Source organism: Atractosteus spatula, chromosome 13 (genome assembly GCF_055471065.1).
Source record: "Atractosteus spatula isolate fAtrSpa1 chromosome 13, fAtrSpa1.hap1, whole genome shotgun sequence".
Lineage (NCBI taxonomy): Eukaryota > Metazoa > Chordata > Actinopteri > Semionotiformes > Lepisosteidae > Atractosteus > Atractosteus spatula.
In genome coordinates, this window is record NC_142718.1 from 1,301,124 (window position 1) to 1,321,351 (window position 20,228).

Sequence of the window (20,228 nt, forward strand, 5' to 3'; positions counted from 1 at the left end):
CCTCACTTAAGACACACGTGGGATGTTTCTTTCACAGTAGGTAACTCAAAACGTGCAGCTTTCTACAGGTACACGTAGCTGTAAGACTCTTTGGACCCGGGTGAGGGATATCGGAGTCCCACAGTTCCATGATTAGACCCGCTGCGTAGGCAACGGTTAATGTGTTCTCTGCCCTCGACAGCCTCGACAGCTTCCATACCGAATTAGTTCGGAACGGCAGAGACAGAGAGTTATTTCACAAACGGCACCAAAAGGGAACAAGTCTTCCTCCCTGTCGAAATAATAAAAACAGATTACACCCTGTCCCCTGTCTGTTCCCTCCACTGAACACAGGCAGAACACAGGTGCACTGACGGTATAAACCATTTTATTCTCCTGGCGAACAATCTGCGCTTCAGAAACACACAGACCAATCAGGCTTCGGAAGCGAGGGCTCGCTGGTGCCCACGAACACAGGGAACGGCGTCTGTCGCGTCACTCCACTGACAGCCGTCGGGATGGGGGTCCCCCTGCGCCCCCCTCCTCCTCCTCTTCCTCTCCCTCCCTGTGGCTGCTTCACTCCTTGGCGTCTGCCACTCCGCCCGGAGTGATGGAGAACGTGGCCTCGTTCTCCGGCAAATCGGGGCTAGGGAACGAGACGGGAGAGCGCCCGTTACTGCCCGGCTCTGGGACCGCCGGCGGCCGTGGAGAGATTAGCGACAGGCCGTGAGTATCAGTCGCTCCGGGGAGACGGCCGCTCTTCGTTTTCGAAGCTGCGGGGGGCCTGTGGAATTCGGGGTGGGGTGGGGTTCCCGTGTGTTGGTGTAGTGCAGGGGTCCCCAGTCCTGGCTGGCCAGTGTGTCTCCGGGTTTCCTGAAGAGCTGTGAGGAGCTGTTTACTGGGTCCAATCAAGCTGATAACAAGCTGCTTTGTGCTGTTACCAGCCCAGCTGAACTGAAAATCTGCAGTACCCCCAGGACCGGGACTGGGGACCCCTGGTGTTGACGCACTGTCCCCCCCAGGAGCAAGACTGGGGACCCCTGGTGTAGACACACTAGCTCCCCCAGGAGCAAGACTGGGGACCCCTGGTGTAGACACACTGCTCCCCCAGGAGCAAGACTGGGGACCCCTGGTGTAGACACACTGTCCCCCCAGAACTGGGACTGGGGACCCCTGGTGTAGACACACTAGCTCCCCCAGGACTGGGACTGGGGACCCCTGGTGTAGACGCACTAGCTCCCCCAGGACCGGGACTGGGGACCCCTGCACCAGTAGTTTCCTGCGCTGTCCCGGCACGCTGCCTCGTCGTACCTGTCGTAGATCTTGGCGATGCGCATCTCGCCCCTCCCCTTCCTGAGGCTGATGCGCGTCGTGGAGGCGTGCGCCAGGATGTGCCCGCCAATCGGCTTCTTCGGATCTGCCTGGAACCTGAGACGGACACAGCAGCCCTCCAATCAGAGCGGCGGTCGCGAGTCACACGAGTCAGAGGCACAGGGGTGAGTCGGAAGAGTCCCCCTGCCCTGCCTGTCCCACGCTCACTCGGGGACCTCCTGCAGGACTCCAGTGACTCAGCAGGGTGAGACAGCGCCTTCCCCAGTCTACTCACGTCATGCCGGCGCCGGGGTCCGCCGTCATCTGATTGGTCACGAACACGGCCACGTTGTACTCTGACAAAGAGCAAACACGATAAATTAAACGCAGGTTCAGGCCCCGGGTTCCCCCGAGTGTGGGCGAGCGAGGGGCGCACCTTCGGAGATCTTCTGGAGCCGGGAGAGCATCTGCGCCAGCTTCTGCTGCCTCTCGGCCAGCTCGCCGCGGCCGGAGAAGTCCACCCGGAACAGCGCCATGATGGAGTCCACGATCTGCGGGGGGAGAGAGAGAGCGAGAGCCACGCGGGGGGACACACGGACCTCACCCCGCCCTGCAGCGGCGTCTTCCAGCCCCGGAGAGCCCCGCTCCTCAGACACGAAGGTATAAAGGCTTCAGGTTAAAAATAAAAGGGATTTCGTGAAAGGGGTGAGAGGGAGGGGGCAGGTCGTCTCACCAGCAGCTTGAAGACGCCGCCCTCCTCGTGGAACTTGGCCGCCACGAAGTCCAGCAGCTCCATCTGGTGCTCACCTGTGAACGGGGGGCACACGTCAAGACACTCGGTCCTGGACCCGGGGTACCCCTGCGTTTCCAGTGGGCTAACTGGTGCCTGAAAGCGATCTGCTGTCTGCTGTTATTCTGCACCCTGAAGGCGAACAACTGGAAACGCACTTTTTTACAAGACAACACTCCCCTTAGGGCCAGAGAACTGTCAGGTGAAGACAAGAACTGCAGATGTTGCAATCCCTTACTAAACTTGCTACAACATCTGAGCCTAAAACAGGTCAGCATGACAGCCGCAGGTGTGCGGGGGTTAAGAGTTAAAAAGTTATCGTCTAGACCCAGGGTCCGGCTCCAGGCCTGGGGGCGGGACAGCCCTTACTGGTGTAGGCCCGAGCGTACAGCACGTTGTCCAGCACGGCGTCGTGGTCCACATTGAACCTGTCGGCGATGTCCCTCAGTCTGTCCGGCCGGCTGGCAGCGCCCTCGGGCTAAGGAGCTCAACAAGCAAGGCTGTTCCTGGACAGGACTGGGAAACACACGACACTCCCAGGACAGGACTGGGAAACACACACCACCTCCAAGACAGGACCGGGAAACACACGCCAGGCGGGCCACACCCTGAACTCCTGCCCATCACAGGACACACACACACACACCGGGGCCAGTTTTCCCAATAGTCAATTAACCTATTAAGATGTCTTTGGACCTTGGAAGGAAACCAGAGCACCTGCTGGACACCACCGTGAACACAGGGAGAACCTACAAACTCCTCACAGACAGCACCCCGGGTCCAGAACCGAACCCAGGGCCACAATACTGTGCGGCAGCGATGCTAACGACTGAGCCACCGGAGACACGCCGACCAGAACCGCACACAGTACTCCAGAACTCGCCCCTGCGGTCAGGGCTGGCAGGAGCCCGGAAGGATACAAGGTGTTCTCCGTGTCGATGAAGATGACTTTCCCTCCGGAGTATCCATCTTCTCCCGGGAGCTGCGCCGTCACTGCGGGAACGAGTCCGAGCGCAGACGACAGTCACAGGAAAGACTCAGAAGCGGCACCGAACACGGCCGCTTTGTAACATTTCTTCTGTTTTTATCGTCACAAAGAGAAACATCTTTATAAAAAAAAACAGATTCCAGCCACACGAAAGACTAAAGAACAATCGAATTTCAATATTATTACAATACCCAGATTGATTTTCAGTTCTCGACTGAAATGGAAAAACCCCTTGTGGTTCAAAGGAGTTTTTTACATTTTAACACGGATCTGTCCTCATGTAGGCGTGTAGATGAAAGGAGTTTATCCCTCCTTGACCACTCCTGCAGCGACAGTACTCACCGCACAGAGTGTGGGAGAGCTGTGTCTTTCCCGTCCGGAATTCTGTAAAAACACATTCAACAAGGGAAACTCCAACCGGATACAGAGTAAAGGGCCCTGGGGCTCGTCACTGCATCCTCATACTGTACATCAGTGTATTACAGCTTCAACAGCTATTTCACATAATTCACCTTCTCTTACAGCACTACGGCTTAAATCGCTGTCTTGTTTTGCATAAATCGTGTTCAGCTGTGGCTCAGTTCACTGAATTATAACATCAATCACTGTATTCCTGGCTCAGTCACTGTATTCTGGGCTCAGTTACAACATTACAGCTTCTTTCACTGTATTATATCTTCAGGCCATGGCTGTTTCACAGCATTAAAGCACTGGACATCAATCATAAAGGCAACATATCATGGCAGGCAGCAGGCAGAGTGTGAGAGCTGTACAGTCTGGCTGGATGTCCTTCTGCGGTGCAGTCCGAGCCCCGACTGCGCGGTACGGACCCCAGGGAGCCCGCCGGCCGACTCACCCCCGAAGGCCTCGGTGATGGCCATGCTCTCTATCCCTCCCCCCAGCAGCTTGCTGCAAGGACAGAGAGAGGAGGGCAGTGAGAGGACAAGACCGACGCGTTCCTGTCGGTTCCTGTATGGAGCTCCAGTCCACACAGGGCTCTGGTCAGTACAGAGCTCCAGTCCGCACAGGGCTCTGGCAGTACAGAGCTCAAGTCCGCACAGGGCTCTGGTCAGTACAGAGCTCCAGTCCGCACAGGGCTCTGGTCAGTACAGAGCTCCAATCTGCACAGGGTTCTGGTCAGTACAGAGCTCAAGTCCGCACAGGGCTCTGGTCAGTCCAGAGCTCCAGTCTGTACAAGGCTGGCTGGACACCATGGATAGCACAGCACTCCGGTCTGCACAGGATTTGCACAGGCAGGGTAAGTGCAGGGTAGGGGGCGCAGTTTGAAATGATTACACATTAAAATGGAAAAAGCGATCTGGCATAGGATCTGTACAGCATGTACACCTCTTTTCCCCTGTTCTGTGCTTGAATTAAATACAACTACAATGAGAAGACCTCTCACTCCCTGCTGCTGATGAAAAACCGAAATGACCACAGAGGCTGGAAAGCGGGGAGCAAGGGGATGTCTGTGAGAGTGTGGGGGCGCGAGGGGTGACCCTGCTACGCTCTTAACTCGAACTCCGCGCTGCCGGTGCTGATGTGGAACACCTGCTTCCTCTTCTCGCTGTACTGGTAGGCCGTCACGAAACCCTTCTCCTGCAACACACACGAACACACAGGGCAGCGGTCAGCACAGGGCTGGCTGGACACTACGGTCAGCACAGGCCTCTGGTCTGCACAGGCCTGGCTGGACACTGTGGTCAGCACAGGTCTCTGGTCTGCACAGGCCTGGCTGGACACTGCGGTCAGCACAGGTCTCTGGTCTGCACAGGGCTGGTTGGACATTGCATTCAACACAGCGCTCCGGTCAGCACAGGTCTGGCTGGACATTGAGGTCAACACAGGCCTGGCTGGACATCATGGTCAGCATAGCTCTTGCCGGACACTGCAGGCAACACAGAGCTGCGGTTAGCACAGGGCTGGACACTGCGGTAGGGGGGCACCACGTCCGGAGCGTCAGCCCCCTGTCCGCAGGGTCCTGAAGGAGCTGGGCACTGGAAGCCAGGCCGCGCCGCGCCGCGCCACTGCGTCACGCGCGGGAAGAGGCCGCAGTTCTTACCAGCATCTTCCCAGCAGCCTCCTTGATCTTGTCCACCTTGGCCTCCGACAGGCCCTTGACGTTGCAGAGCGCCTTGCGCGTGGTCATCTGGATGCCCTTCACCGTGCAGATCCCCACCGCCTTCAGCTTCTTGATGTCGGCCATGTTCTGGGGGCGAAGGACAAAGGCGGGAGGAGAGAAAGAGAGTCTCGTGCGCTGTGGTCAGTCAGATACAGGTGTTCTCCTCGCCCCTCACACTGTGAACCCAGAGCCCCCCAGATCCACCCAGAGCTCTGTGCTGCTCCGAGAGTCGGAGACACAGGGAAGGAAAAAGCATCGAAATCTGCTCAATAAAGACCCGGATTGGAGTGTTCTGGAAAGAATCTTAACATACAGTATAAACGGATAAAAGCCCAATAAAGATTGAATCACCTTTTTTCCCCAGGGCGTTTGCGTCTGCCACATTTGTTTTGAATCGTATACCGCCTATAGAGCACGTCTGCATGATACTCACGATCCCGTGCTTCTGCAAGAGGTCGACGTCTTGGAAGAACGAATCCTAGACGGCAAAGGACACAAAGCAAAAGACAGCAAAAGGAAAACGTGAGCATCGATCGCGCGCAGATGTTAGAGGAAGGACGATCCCCCGGCGCGTTGATTTTAGAGACTGCCCAGTCGCTCTCGCACGGAGCGACACTGGTGCATTCACTGGAGACAGTGTGCCGGACTCTGTTTAGGACCAGGAGCGCTGCTCGGAGACAAACGGACCAGTAACCAGGAACCCCCTGAAGGGAGGCAGCACAGGGGAGCTGTGATTCGGGCACCCCCCTTGTATATCGTGATTGTGTACGGAGGCGAGCCCTCCAGGTGTCCGGGGGGCACGGAACTCGGCGCCTCACAGCTCACGGCACCAGCTGTGGACTCCGGCCCCCCGGATACAGTCCGGCTCGGGCCTGCTGGGGCCGCCCACGGTCTCGCCCTCCCTTCTCCCGCTGGGGCAGGACGAGCCGAGCTGAGCCACACGGGCCCCCGCGGGGAGCTGTGCTTTAGAGGGGGGCAGAGCGAGTCCCGTCCTGTCCCATCCCCGGAGCCCACTCGTCCCGGACACCAGCAGCCGCAGCAGCCGGAGGCCGGCTCTGGGTGACCCGACGGGCCGGGAGTCCCGTACCTCATCCTCCTGGAACCCGGACTCCGACTCCAGCAGCTGGTCCTCGACGGATTTCATGGCGGGAGGCTCCGGGGGGCCACTCCTTCGCTGGCTCCGACGGGCGGGACCGTACAACAGGGGCAACACTGTGGCGACGGGCAGGGCGGGGCGGGGAAAAGAACAGGGATCCGTCACAGTTACCAGTCACCTGAGGACGGGAGGACTCCCCACACACCAACGAGACGCCGAGGGGAAAGCGTTTTAAAAAGTCGGCAGTCATACCCATCACAGCAGCGTGTGTTACTAGCACGCGAGGTCAGATCTTGCCTTTTAAAAACCACTCCCTGCAAACTTCTGACACATTGTAAAGAAGTAATCCCTTACCACGTTTCCCAATATTTCAGGTGGGGAGCTGCGTCAGCATGCGTAGGCTGCAAAGGAACGAGTGAGAGGTTTATTCCCCGCTGAGAAGAGAAGAAAGAGAACACAACGTTTCGGCTGTGGAGCCTTGCTGCGGTACGAGTGAAGAAGGCTCCACGGCCGAAACGTTGGGTTCTCTTTCTTCTCTTCTCAGCGGGGAATAAACCTCTCACTCGTTCCTTCCCCCCTACGATATTGTCTACAGGTATAAAGGATTTGTTAGCCCATCCACTAAATAAAAGCAAGTAACCACACGTAACTAAATACAGATCCATAGCTGTATCGCTGAATTCGGGTCAGTGCACGTCTGCGTCACTGTAGCTCGGAGGTTAGTTCGCCGATTTATTAAGTAAAATACACGTAGCGAAACGGATTTGTTCGTGACATAACCCCAGCAAGCGGCACACGACACAGTAAATTAACTAACTGTAAGTGAAAATTGTTAATTCCTCACACGTCGAAATGATTTTTACGCAGGGCTACGAAATTAAAGTCCTGCCTTTGAATACCTTACACACCACGCATACAATGCCTGACATTAACGAAACGAAATACAATGTGTGTGATTATTACGTACAGTACCACTGGGGTATGAACCTACAATATTTCAATAAAATAATATTAAAGCATGTCCGTGAAAACTGGATCTTCAGTTTATATCCAGTCACCTGCGTTGGTCAGATGTTTTTGCCCTGCTGAACCGTTTCTTAAGTAAATTAAGACTCCCGGGGAACCGTAAGGGCACCTAAGGAAGAAACGTTTCTTCGAAATCGATCTCACAGGCTCTGCTGAAGTGATGAAGGGTTTAATTACCAGAGGTTGTCGGCGACTTGAGGTTTCTGAATCACGACCCGCGACCGGCGGGAACTTCGGCCGGACTGACACGCCTCGCCCGCCGGGCCCTCGTGCTGTTGTTTTCCTGCTTGCTGATTGGCGCAGGCAGCCAGTCAGTCAGTATGTTCAGTTGGTCTGATAGGGCACCGGGGGCGCATCCCCCCGCCCTCGGCCCGCCCACTCCTAACGACGATTGGAGAGATCTGCTGTCCATCAAAGAGCTTACCCCCCCCCCCCCACCACCCCACACGAGGAGCCCAGCAGTACCTCGCGTGTCCGTTTTGTAAGGCTTTGTGCAAGGTAATTTGTGCAGTTAAGAAGAAAACCTTAAGAATTTTTTAAAACACACTTTTATTCCAGCATGCCCGCACCCAACACTACAAACAACAAAACCGACGCTTTTACAACATAAACGGTTTGCACCCCGAAACCTTTCACCCCGACTCTCGCTCTGGATGGAGACGGAGTCATCCGGCTCCTTTTAAAAGCCGACAAACCAGCAGAGAACAGAAGAGAGCGACATCATCGAGAACGACTCCCGACCACCCAGGAGCACAGCTTAGAAACGGGAGGAGGCCATTCACCCCACCTCGTCTGTTTGGCAGCTAAACTGATCCCAGCCTCTCGCCCAGCTGCTTCCTGAAAGAGGACGCGGTATGGTCTTCAACCACTTGTTCCACGCTCCCACCCATCTCTGTGTAAAGATCACTTGCTTGATATCTACAGTAGCAGCTTCGAATTGTGTCGCTGCCAGCTGCAATTCTGCACAATAAATAAAAAAACGCCAAGAACTCACAGATCTTCGACATTCCACTTTTTAATTCCAGTACAGCAGACTCGTACACAGGGCCATGGGCGTCCCGTCCCGGGACGAGAGGGAAAGGGAGTCCGGTCGCAGAGTCCCAGACTCCCCTCCCCTCCATATTTCACACGAAAGTAGACGCGTCCCCCAGATCGCCGGGGGTGGGGTGGGGGGATGGGGACAGTGACCGTGTCTAAAACAGGGCTGGCCAGGGGGCGGCGTGTCCACACTGGGGCTGCGACAGTCAGAGAGGCGCGGATATTCACGCCGGGACTCGACCAGCACCTCCCGCGGCCCGCTCATTGACAACAGGGGGCGCCAGAGACACCTGGACAACAGAGCCAGACCTTCGAGAGGAGACAGGACAGCGCAGGCGTGATGTGAAGGAACTGGACGTTACCAACACTCGCGTTTCAGATCCCTCAGGGCTACAGATTCACAAGAGGGTTTTTCCCACGGTGATCAAACATTTGAAGCGATCAGCTTATACTCGACTTTGTTTTGTATCCCATTGCTGACGCTGTTATCCAGGGGCTCTGCTGTCCAGCTGCTGGGTGACAGTCTGGTCAAAACTGAGCCCAGTATCGGTTCATTTCTCAGCCCAGTCCTGCCCGACGCCCCGGGCCCCAGGTGACAGGCCGGGCTCACGGACGCACCGCCAGCAGAGCCCAGCCCGAACACGGCACAGCCCCGCGTGGACGCGACGCAGTCTCCTCCTGGCCTCTCCGATCCCAGCTGCTCCCACGACCCGCGTGTAAAAACACGACAGTAAAACCACAGTGGGCGGGAGGGGAGGGGGGGTGAGTCTCTGCGGGCCGCTCCGGGGAGTCTGGGAATCGGGCAGCGCTGCAGGGGCTGCTGGGAAGGGAGGGGGCGGGGCGTCTTCTTCCTCTCTCCGGTGCCGCCCCCCTCCCGCCCCCGCCCTGCGTTTCCTCGGCTCCGGAGAGGATCGGACGCGGCTCCGGGTTCCGGGTCACATCTTGCCCGGAGAAGGAGCCATCATCCCTGGCATCCCCCCCGACATGCCCGTGTTTGGTCCCAGCAGGATCTGCAAAAAAAAAATATTAAAACCGGATGAAACACATCCGCCCTCCTCTCAGGACATTACAGGGTGGTGGGGGTGGGGAACAAGCTGCCCAGCCGTGTTCCTGATTCCAATTCCCTGGTTCCTCTCAGGACAAAGCTGGATGAGATCCTCCAGTCAGGACAGGGGACTCTTCTTTACACAGAGGGTGGTGGGGGTGGGGAACAAGCTGCCCAGCAGCTTTGGTGAAGCCGATACCCTGGCTTCTCTCAAGACAAAGTTGGATGAGATCCTCTAGCCAGCACAGGAGGCACTGCTGTACACAAAGGGTGGTGGGAGAGTGGAACTGCCCAAAGAGTGGAAGAAGCTGCCCAGAAATGTTGTGGCTCCTTTCTAGACCCCCTGCCCCAGATCCTCCCACCCAGGTGTCATCCTTTCACTGTCAGGCCTTTGTCATTGTGCCCCACCCCCCTTTCCCAGCATGCACAGCGCCGCCCCCTACCTGTCTCTGCTGCTGCAGCTGCTGCTGCTCCAGCTGCAGCCTCTCGGTCTCGAAGACGACGGGCAGGACCAGGATCATGAAGGAGGTGGTGCCGATCCAGAGCGCCGAGCGCGTGAAGCTGGGGGGGGCAGGCCGGCCCAGCAGGCAGGAGGGGGGAAATCAACACCAGACAAGGTTAATGGGGATCAAAGCAGAGAGAGAGAGACGCCATGGCCTGATCACTCGAACCCCGGGCCGTCAGGACCACAGGGCCCTGCAGCCGTGTTGGTCTGCTCAGACTCAGGGCGATGCCAGCGGTGCTGCTGAGCGTTATGGGTCAGAACTGAAGCCACAGGACTGTGACCACGACACGTACGTGACCTCACTCCCCCGATTACTGGCAGTCTGAACAGGGTGTTTATCCTTAAATCCTGACACCTGAAGAAGGCTACTTTGCTGCCTACGCGTGCCGACACGGATGCTGACTTGACTTTCTTCCACACGGATGGGACGCTTGATCCGTACTCCCAATTCCCTTTGAGTAAGGATGTGGCTCTTCTTCTCTTAGTCTGCCAGCAGCTGTGTGACCCCGCAGCTCGCCACAGGCAGCCCACTGAGTCCGGCAGGTGGGAGCCTGGCCAGTACCTGGAGGGGAGACCCCTGGGAGAGCTGAGGCTGCTGCTGGGAGAGGTGTTAGTGGGGCCAGCAGGGGGCGCTCACCCTGCGGTCTGTGTGGGTCCGAATGTCCCAGTATAGTGACAGGGAAGCTATACTGTAAAAAAAAAAGATGCCATCCCTCTGATGAGACGTAAAACTAAGTCTCGGTGGTCATTAAAAATGTATTGACAAGAGTAGGGGTGTCACCCCAGTGTCCTGGCCAAAATTCCCCCCTGACCTTTAACAATCATGGCCTCCTAATAACCCCCCTCTCTGAACTGGCTTCATCACTCTGCTCTCCTCCCCACTGAGAGATGGTGTGTGGGGAGAGGACTGGTGCATCATCCAGGTGGGGGTACACACTGGTGGTGGTGGAGGGGATCCCCGTGACCTGTACAGCGCTGTGAGTGGGGTGTGCAGAAGAGTGCTATGTAAGTGTGAGGAATTATTAATTATTCTTCTCAATTCTAAATGTACTTTCCCTTAGTGCCTGGCCTGCTCGTGTCCTCTGGTTCGGCTGTCACTGCGGACTCTGCTCAAGCCCGCCGGCACTTCCGAGTCTCCTGCACCGAGGTGCCGCGCCTCCCTCCCCCCCAGGCCCGCACGCACGTCGGCCCGGCTTACCTGTAGAGCTTTTTGGTCAGGGAGAGGGAGCAGTCGAGAGTCACGCCCGTCGCCGAGCGCACCCCATCGGGGAACATCTCCGTCAGCCCCCACAGCCGCTCCGCCAGGGTCTCGTCCAGCTGCACAACGGGAGGAGGCCGGAGAGACTTGAGCCATCGCAGCCCGGAGACAGCGCACGAATCCCCCGGCTGCTACACCCCCTCCACCCCGCAACACTGGCCCGGACTGAACCACAGGCGCCCCAATGCGTAATGGACAATCAGGACTAATTCAATTCAACCGGCTGAGATCGCAGACTCGACCCCAATCTCTCGACGGGAACAATAACATGACCGCTTTCACCGTGACCGAAACGGACATCGACGAGAGAGACTACCGGGCGCTGGTGATGATTTGCGCAGGGATTTCAACAGAATAAAGGAGGTCTTCACCCCGAGGACGCCATCGATAACCTCTATGGGTTATCAGGGCACCACCACGCCTCTCGGCAGCGCGGTGGAGGGAGAGGAGTCGCAGCACCGGACTGTGCGGCCGCAGGGCCGAGACACGGACCTCAGACCCTGCCGCCCGTGCGGAGGGGCAGCGCGATCATCGCAGGCTGGTGTGTGTGTGGGGGGACCGGGGGACAGCCACACCGAAAACACAGCTAACGCTCAATGAGCCCGGCTCCCTGCGGCAGCATCGCGCCAGCTCACAGCGTGAGGCTCCTGCCGGGGCAACGTTTCGCCCCCGCCTCCACCGCGCCCGCCGGACGAGAGAAAAGAGGTGGACATATCCTCTAGTCCGGAGTGGCTGCGCGTCTACCTCCTCGTCCTCCTCGTCTCCCTCGATCTCGTCTTCCGGCGGCCTGGTCTCCACGGGGCCCGACGCGGGAGACAGCTTCTCGATCCCAGCCATTCGCCCAGGCGGAGTGTCAGCGGGTAACGTCGAGCTTGTTCGGGAAGATCAAATAATAAAGTCGGACAAAAAAAAAAGAAGGAAATCCCCCGTTTTCCACCGGCCTGGCCGTGAGCGAGGTTGAAGCCGGCGCGCCGCGCGTCTCGCTCTGCGGTGTGCCCGAGGTCACTCAGGGGTCACGGGCCGCGCTGCACCACGGGAAGGCGGAGGACTCTCCTCCAAGACAAGTGTCCGGAAGTTGATCGCTTGTGGGGGGGAGGGACATAAAGTCATAGCGCCATCTTGCGACGGAAAGTCTCCCCGAGACTGTCTGGGTCTGCTTTATTAAACAGTTCCTATAATAATATTATTAATTCTGGACACTCCACTCACAGCGCTGTACAGGTCATGGGGATCCCCTCCAGCCCCACCTGGATGATGCTCCAGTACTCTCCCCACACACCAGCTCTCAGCGGAGAGGAGATAAACCTTCCCAAAATGTTTCTACATCACAGCTGTAGAGTAAAAATCTCAAGACTCCTTTTTTTTAAGGTTTTTATTTTCAGAGACGGAGAACATCTTTTTAAATTGCTAAGAACTTAGATCTGCACAATAAAAGAGGTCAAAATAAGTCGTGTTTTTTTTAATTAAAACTTTACAATACAAAATGTTTAATAGTGCGAAACAGGAAATGTGTACGCGTCTACAGATATTTTGTAAAACCTGCTTCAGTAGCTGCAGTTCACCTGCTTTCGGTTGATAATCACTGTGAACCAAGAGATTCCCTTTGTTGCGGTACAGAAAGGTAAAGGTCGTCAGCAATGTTTTATATATTCACAGATTTATTTACAATAACAAATACAAATGACCTAAAACGAGTAAAGAAAACCAAAACAAAAGTTCACTTCTCTAAAAGCCCTTATCCGTAAAAGGCACGTCCGTCCCTGCTCTGGAGATGATGTCTTTATGACCTTCCTTTCAATTTGTGTGTCTGTCAAAACGAAGTAACACAAGTTGCAGAGTCCGGTATCCCTCGATAAACAGTCATTGCAAATACAACCCCTGACCGTTAGTGAAGCGGCCTCAGCAGAAAGCTGACGCCCTCGGTCAGCTCCCCCCTTTTCAACCTAGGAGCGAATCGCCTCTAGAGAATTCTCGACACCTCACGTGACAGGTCCACTTCGAATGATTTCCACACTATTATTCCAGCAACCTCTGGTCTGGAAGACTCAGGACAATGCTAACGCTGATAATTTACATAAAGTAATGTTGTTTACAAAAGGATGAATACTCAAATAAACCTAAAAATAGTTTCAGAAAGTAATTATTCATAACACCTTGTTGCACTGATATAACTGCTCCTGTTTTTGGCTTAAGATTCCCAGTAAAGTCTGTCAGTATTCGGTCATGTTGCTCAAGTTATTTGTAAAATGTCTCCATCTAACGGTTAAATGTCTAAATGCAGTTTCAGAGTTTGAGGATTCCGCCCGTGTCTGTGCTTTGTGGTTTATTTCAGACAGGGACACATCAGAACATCAATGTTTTTCCCCCACAGACTCCTACACTGAGAAGTGTAGCTGCACATGTTAATTCAGCAAGCAGAACACCGAGCAACAAGACAGCCCCCACAGAACAGTGAATATCTGCCATCTCATCAGCATAATAACAAAGACATTTCAAAAACTTAGTTTCAAATGAGGAAAAATAGCACAATTCCTTTAGAATTCCTTTTATTTGTTCAGGATACAGTAAAGGTCACTAGATATAATATAAGCTGGAATCCTCAAATTTAATTTTCTTGTCATTTTCTTTAATATACTTAATTATATAATTGTTTAGCAGAACATAGTGATACAGAAACACATGCAGTAAAGCAATTGCTTTCAACTTCACCGATCACGGGTTCATGGGCACCAGTGACACGGCCTTTCCCTTGCTATGCCATAATGCAGCACAAATTACTCTATAATGAACAGAAGGAGAGGTGAGTTCAGCACTAAATGATCATTTGTTTTTTGCATAGTTGTCTGTCTGAACTTCCTCTGTCCTAATACACTTTAGAGTTGCTGAAAAAGAAAGCAGAATTAATTTCCTTTTCTTGGTTCAGATACAGCAAAGGAAAAAAGATCAGCAAATACAATATAGGCTGAGAGACCAGGACTGTTACTGCCTGTGTGACACAATGCATAGTGCATATATGATTATTTTACATAGTATATAGAAGGAAATACCAAATCAAAAACAGTTTGATGGCGTCACAAAATATCCAGAAAATTAACACTTTAAATAGACATTAACCATGCTGATAGTGGTCGATTTGTTTTATTGCTAATCATTTAGATTTTGTTGCGTTGTGCATTCCAGTAAAAAAGATAAAATCAGCTTTATGAATTTCACCCGAGTCTCTTCACTGGAATTGTAATAATAAGTGCAAAAACAGTGAGGGACAGTGTGTGCTCTGTAAAAGCATGTACCACTGTGTCTGTGGTGTGTACAGTGTGGTGTTGTGTGTCTGTGTTGTACACTGAGGGAGTGTGTATGCTCTATACAATCATATATAAGATCACTTTACTTTAATTTGTCTTTTCGCAGACCCCAGCTTGCTCTCCATGAGACACACAGACAGGGAGAGAAGCTGGGGGTCGGAGCGCAGGGGCAACCATTTATACGGCCCCTGGAGCAGCTGGGGTGAAGGGCCTCGCTCAGGGGCCCAACGGAGTAGGATTCCACTGCCGGCCGTGGGATATGAACCAGCAACCTTCCAGCCACAGACACAGATCTTGAGCCACAGAGCCACCGCACTGCCCTCCGCCCAATCATGTGCACAGCAGGAAGTTGCAGCAAGAGTCAGGGTCATCTCGGGCCGCCTCTATGTTCTCCTCGCCCTGACGGGGCCTCCTGCACAGGAACTTCCCATTATCGGCTCTGAAGACAAAGTACTCCCCACGGGTGAAGACCTCAAACTCGCAGAAGACGTCAGCCTCAGCCTTGGCAGCCATGATGGAGTCAACCCCCCCAACGCCCCCCCAGTTGATCCGACTGAGGTACACGCCTCTGAGGTCCTGCAGCAGCAGCTTCCCGCTGGGGGCCAGCAGAGCCCTGAACTGGCTCCACTGGCCCCTGCTGGCCCCTGCAGCCTCAATGTTGCGGCCGACACAGCTGTGCTCGGTGCTGCACCACAGCAAGCCGTTGTCGGCTCTGAAGGACACCAGTGTGCCGCTGTTGATGCAGGGCAGGATCGTGCCCAGGCCAGAGGTCAGACTCTAGGAAAGGAGGAATATTATCAACACAAGCAGCAGGACCAGAGTCATGAAGCTTCAGACCTTCCCCCACAAAGAGCACTTGTAACACACAGTAAACTGCTCCTACACCATCAGCTTCACAGCGATAACCCAACAAAGAAACAGCTTTAAACTTGAAGAAAACAAAAGTCACTCTATGTCCTCGTAGTGACCAGTGCTCACTGTGTCCAGTGGACTGGTTTAACACACTGATCTCTATGTCCTCGCAGTGACCAGTGCTCACTGTATCCAGTGGACTGGTTGAACACACTGATCTCTATGTCCTCATAGTGACCAGTGCTCACTGTGTCCAGTGGACTGGTTGAACACACTGATCTCTATGTCCTCATAGTGACCAGTGCTCACTGTGTCCAGTGGACTGGTTGAACACACTGATCTCTATGTCCTCATAGTGACCAGTGCTCACTGTGTCCAGTGGACTGGTTGAACACACTGATCTCTATGTCCTCATAGTGACCAGTGCTCACTGTGTCCAGTGGACTGGTTGAACACACTGATCTCTATGTCCTCGTAGTGACCAGTGCTCACTGTGTCCAGTGGACTGGTTGAACACACTGATCTCTATGTCCTCATAGTGACCAGTGCTCACTGTGTCCAGTGGACTGGTTTAACACACTGATCTCTATGTCCTCGCAGTGACCAGTGCTCACTGTGTCCAGTGGACTGGTTGAACACACTGATCTCTATGTCCTCATAGTGACCAGTGCTCACTGTGTCCAGTGGACTGGTTGAACACACTGGTCTCTATGTCCGTGTAGTGACCAGTGCTCACTGTGTGTCCAGTGGACTGGTTGAACACACTGATCTCTATGTCCTCGTAGTGATCAGTGCTCACTGTGTCCAGTGGACTGGTTGAACACACTGATCTCTATGTCCTCGTAGTGATCAGTGCTCACTGTGTCCAGTGGACTGGTTGTACACACTGGTCTCTATGTCCTCGTAGTGACCAGTGCTCACTGTGTGTCCAGTGGACTGGTTTAACAGACTGCTGTACAGCTCCTCACAGTGAATATATGGGTGCTGACTTCTAGCAGTGCAGAAAGTAACGGCTCTTTCTCTCAAACAAGAGCTCAAACGAGTAAACGCTCTTACTGCAGTTGGTGGTTCCACATCTGCTGGATCTCCGCAGCACAGCAGGAAGTTGCAGCAAGAGTCAGGGTCATCTCGGGCCGCCTCTATGTTCTCCTCGCCCTGACGGGGCCTCCTGCACAGGAACTTCCCATTATCGGCTCTGAAGACAAAGTACTCCCCACGGGTGAAGACCTCAAACTCGCAGAAGACGTCAGCCTCAGCCTTGGCAGCCATGATGGAGTCAACCCCCCCAACGCCCCCCCAGTTGATCCGACTGAGGTACACGCCTCTGAGGTCCTGCAGCAGCAGCTTCCCGCTGGGGGCCAGCAGAGCCCTGAACTGGCTCCACTGGCCCCTGCTGGCCCCTGCAGCCTCAATGTTGCGGCCGACACAGCTGTGCTCGGTGCTGCACCACAGCAAGCCGTTGTCGGCTCTGAAGGACACCAGTGTGCCGCTGTTGATGCAGGGCAGGATCGTGCCCAGGCCAGAGGTCAGACTCTAGGAAAGGAGGAATATTATCAACACAAGCAGCAGGACCAGAGTCATGAAGCTTCAGACCTTCCCCCACAAAGAGCACTTGTAACACACAGTAAACTGCTCCTACACCATCAGCTTCACAGCGATAACCCAACAAAGAAACAGCTTTAAACTTGAAGAAAACAAAAGTCACTCTATGTCCTCGTAGTGACCAGTGCTCACTGTCTGTACTGTGCAGTTAACTGGTTTAACACACTGGTGTATGTGTCCTCATAGTGACTAGTGCTCACAGCGTGTCCATTCTGTCACCTGATCAGTAATTTAATCAGTTTTTAATCTTCTCCAGCTCTCACAGAGCTCCAGAAAGTGGCTTAATAAGAAGATGAGCTGCTGCACTCTGAATCGAGAAAGGAACAGGAGCTCAGGGTGTTACTGTACGCAGGTCGGGCTTCATGAATCAGGAAAAACACAAGAATGCCATTCGGCTGCATCTTTTTTGTTTCAAGTTTAAAGGTTAAGTGAAACTGAAATCTCTTCCCTTACTTTGTTAGGAAAGCCCAGACTTAAGAATTCACTTTCTTTTAACCCTTTTCTCTCCTAAACTGAAGCCTAAAGTAACTTATCTGCTATCAAACCACAAAGTGCAAGGTACAATACAACTTTTCTAGGAAAGAGAGTGAGGAAACTCAGAAACACCCCCAAATTCATTTAACAAATACAGTCAAGAAGCAAAAAGAAACAAGTTGATCAGTGCTCTAAGCAAGGGGAACGTGTCATCATGACATTTTAAAAGCTTGGATCAACTGTTTTGTGCTTCAGGAGTTAAGACATTAATGTTAAACAAGTCTTAGATTGATTTTCAGAAGCAAAACAAAAATCTAGGAGGAGATTTTAATATTGTGTCTAATGATAATTAAGATTGGTGAACCCAAAGGGATCATTTTATTGGGAAGTCAAAAGAATTGGAGAATTGTGTATGGGATTGATTGTAAGTGATATCTGGAGATGTTTGAATTCTGGAGTAAGAACTGTTTCATGGTGTAATCAAGATTTGTCAAAACAGTCAAGAACTGATTTGTTGCTGGTATGAAAACATCAGAAAATCTCACTCCAGATGTCGATATGAGTTGTGCAGACGGACCACAAAGGGGTTTCTTTGACAATTTGTACATCTGGTGTGGGGTGAGTGTACTGGTGCACTATGGTTGCCGTTGCATCATCCAGGTGGGGCTGCACACTGGTGGCGTAAAGCGCTTTGAGTGGAGGGTCCAGAAAAGCGCTATAGAAGCGTTAGCAATTATCTAGTCCTGTGAAACCTAAAAACACAAGTTTCTGGAAATTGAATAGGAACTTCCTGGAAAATGCTTAATTTCTTAAGGATGGTGGTTTAAATTGTGATAGATTGTTCTGATAAAAGCATTATTGAACAACTTTGTTTGCAGTAATCAGAAAATTATTAAATCTAAAATAGTCAACTCACTATTAAAATTAGTAAAGGGCTGGCCAATTCTAACAGGAAGAAAGAAGAGGATATTGTTAAAGTTACTGTAAGTGATCTTATTTGCTAGAAGAGCTGTATTAAAAAAAGCAAAGGCAGTATAAGTAAGATCGAGGAGATGAGAAAATATCAAATACTTTTAGAACTTGGAAAAAAACTATTCAGAATTTAAATTGATCAGTAAATTCAATATTAATTAGTATAATTAAAACGTAATATTATTACATGTTGCTGACTAGAACATACATTTAAATTCAAAAGTTGTTAAAGAGTCTTGACAATGGAGTCAGAAACTCGGTAAGACTATTCAAAGGGACGTTTCAGAGATTTACAATTAGAGAGGCATCCGAGAACCTTTTCTGGTTTTATTAGTAACTCAGACTTTGGCTCTCCATATCAACAGCGGCACAGTGAAAGGTATAAACATTTCAGGTAGAGAAATTTAAAAACTTCAGCAAGCAGATAATACTACTGTTTTTCTTAAGGACAGAAGAGAGCTGTATGTTGCAGTTGAAGGTTTAAACGTGTTTTCATCTATTTCAGGTTTATTTTTAAACTGGTTTAAAAAAGGTTTACATTTTAAAAAATATGAACTATTAACTCAAAGACTCTGATTTAGGAACAACTGATAATAGACCTCTAGAGAAAGTGGCACGATACCCAGGTATAAGAACTTGTAAATCCCAAGAAGGAGGAAGAGGTAGGTGAAATTTCACACCCATTATAAAGAAAAAAAAGATTCCGTTCTCGTTCTCTTTACATGGAAATACACTGAAATATCTGCAAGACTGTAAAGATTCCCAGTTAGTTACAAGACACCTCGACTCTAAACAGGAGCACAAATCACGTACTGAACTTACTGAATGAGACATCTCCGCACCGTTCATTCGTGAAACTGGGAGGCTGATACGGTATTTCACAAGTACTGCTTCTCTTCCCTTCTCAAGAAGTCGGAATAAATAATTTCTTCCTGTTAAAATGTATTGAAAACTCAGCAAAGCAGCATCGCAACCACGCCCGCACGAAATCAAAACCACACTGACTCTGCAGATCCACGTGTCCACGCCGGACAGCTTCAAAACAACCGAGGAGAGCGCGGACGGACAGAGAGGCGCGTCTGCAGCCGGCTAGTCCTCCCCGCGCCCGCTGGCGCCCGCTGGCGCCCCCTAGTCAGGAGGGGTGCAACAACCGCGAGTGGCGCCGTTCGTGCGGGCGAGTGAATTTCGCCCGGAATTTATATCGCTCACGGTGCCCAGCTGGAGCTGTGGGGTCAGTGTTGCTCACAGTGCCCAGCTGGAGCTGTGGGGTCAGTGTTGCTGACTGTGCCCAGTTGGAGCTGTGGGGTCAGTGTTGCTCACGGTGCCCAGCTGGAGCTGTGGGGTCAGTGTTGCTCACAGTGCCCAGCTGGAGCTGTGGGGTCAGTGTTGCTCACAGTGCCCAGCTGGAGCTGTGGGGTCAGTGTTGCTGACTGTGCCCAGCTGGAGCTGTGGGGTCAGTGTTGCTCACAGTGCCCAGCTGGAGCTGTGGTGTCAGTGTTGCTCACAGTGCCCAGCTGGAGCTGTGGGGTCGGTGTTGCTCACAGTGCCCAGCTGGAGCTGTGGGGTCAGTGTTGCTCACGGTGCCCAGCTGGAGCTGTGGGGTCAGTGTTGCTCACGGTGCCCAGCTGGAGCTGTGGGGTCAGTGTTGCTCACGGTGCCCAGCGCTCAGAATCTGCACACAGTGGCCTCCACTTGCTTCAGCTGCAGGGAGGTGTCCAGTTTGTACCTCATGGGACCCCACTCGTCCCCGCCGTGAGGACACTCGCACCTACCCTCCAGCCAGACCGAGTGTGCAGCCGACTGCACCGCCCACAACTGGACCCCAGCTCACGATCATGTAGGTATTGTGTGACAGTCATAATGTGCTC

The 20,228-nt window shown here is 52.8% G+C and overlaps 3 protein-coding genes across 4 annotated transcripts; all 3 read right to left on the reverse strand.

Annotated features, from left to right (window-relative positions):
* Positions 1 to 351: 351 nt before the first annotated feature.
* dmc1 (DNA meiotic recombinase 1) lies at positions 352 to 6,397 on the reverse strand. 2 transcript variants are annotated; one of them, XM_088930905.1, is made up of 13 exons: positions 6,278 to 6,397; positions 5,624 to 5,668; positions 5,131 to 5,277; positions 4,585 to 4,667; positions 3,925 to 3,977; positions 3,411 to 3,452; positions 3,001 to 3,073; positions 2,450 to 2,541; positions 2,024 to 2,097; positions 1,727 to 1,841; positions 1,586 to 1,646; positions 1,291 to 1,407; positions 352 to 625 (listed from the first exon to the last, which is right to left on the reverse strand). In XM_088930905.1, the coding sequence occupies exons 1-13, from the start codon at positions 6,332 to 6,334 to the stop codon at positions 556 to 558; spliced, it is 1,029 nt and encodes a 342-aa protein (XP_088787031.1). In that variant the 5' UTR covers positions 6,335 to 6,397; the 3' UTR covers positions 352 to 555. The 2 variants fall into 2 exon arrangements, with proteins under 2 accessions (XP_088787031.1, XP_088787032.1); XM_088930906.1 differs by lacking the exon at positions 6,278 to 6,397 and having other exon boundaries at positions 5,542 to 5,636.
* Positions 6,398 to 8,309: 1,912 nt separating this feature from the next.
* Positions 8,310 to 12,182, reverse strand: tomm22 (translocase of outer mitochondrial membrane 22 homolog (yeast)). Its single transcript, XM_088930963.1, has 4 exons — positions 11,903 to 12,182; positions 11,099 to 11,217; positions 9,839 to 9,956; positions 8,310 to 9,360 (listed from the first exon to the last, which is right to left on the reverse strand). The coding sequence occupies exons 1-4, from the start codon at positions 11,993 to 11,995 to the stop codon at positions 9,286 to 9,288; spliced, it is 405 nt and encodes a 134-aa protein (XP_088787089.1). The 5' UTR covers positions 11,996 to 12,182; the 3' UTR covers positions 8,310 to 9,285.
* A 1,510-nt stretch (positions 12,183 to 13,692) lies between these two features.
* Positions 13,693 to 19,351, reverse strand: LOC148821542 (uncharacterized). Its single transcript, XM_088930919.1, has 3 exons — positions 19,174 to 19,351; positions 16,369 to 16,845; positions 13,693 to 15,237 (listed from the first exon to the last, which is right to left on the reverse strand). The coding sequence occupies exons 1-3, from the start codon at positions 19,207 to 19,209 to the stop codon at positions 14,791 to 14,793; spliced, it is 960 nt and encodes a 319-aa protein (XP_088787045.1). The 5' UTR covers positions 19,210 to 19,351; the 3' UTR covers positions 13,693 to 14,790.
* Positions 19,352 to 20,228: the final 877 nt, after the last annotated feature.

Excerpts from the sequence above, each read along its gene's own strand:
- LOC148821542 (XM_088930919.1), bottom strand. The coding sequence starts at position 19,209 with ATGAACGGTGCGGAGATGTCTCATTCAGTAAGTTCA. Across the intron at positions 16,846-19,173 it reads TGTCTCATTCAGTAAGTTCA|AGTCTGACCTCTGGCCTGGG; the intron begins GTACGTGATTTG and ends CTCCTTTCCTAG. Across the intron at positions 15,238-16,368 it reads ATGTGGAACCACCAACTGCA|AGTCTGACCTCTGGCCTGGG; the intron begins GTAAGAGCGTTT and ends CTCCTTTCCTAG.
- dmc1 (XM_088930905.1), bottom strand. The coding sequence starts at position 6,334 with ATGAAATCCGTCGAGGACCAGCTGCTGGAGTCGGAGTCCGGGTTCCAG. Across the intron at positions 5,278-5,623 it reads TCTTGCAGAAGCACGGGATC|AACATGGCCGACATCAAGAA; the intron begins GTGAGTATCATG and ends CTTCGCCCCCAG. Across the intron at positions 626-1,290 it reads ATCGCCAAGATCTACGACAG|CCCCGATTTGCCGGAGAACG; the intron begins GTACGACGAGGC and ends CTCGTTCCCTAG.
- tomm22 (XM_088930963.1), bottom strand. The coding sequence starts at position 11,995 with ATGGCTGGGATCGAGAAGCTGTCTCCCGCGTCGGGCCCCGTGGAGACC. Across the intron at positions 11,218-11,902 it reads GAGACGAGGAGGACGAGGAG|CTGGACGAGACCCTGGCGGA; the intron begins GTAGACGCGCAG and ends CCCGTTGTGCAG. Across the intron at positions 9,957-11,098 it reads CTGACCAAAAAGCTCTACAG|CTTCACGCGCTCGGCGCTCT; the intron begins GTAAGCCGGGCC and ends TGCCCCCCCCAG.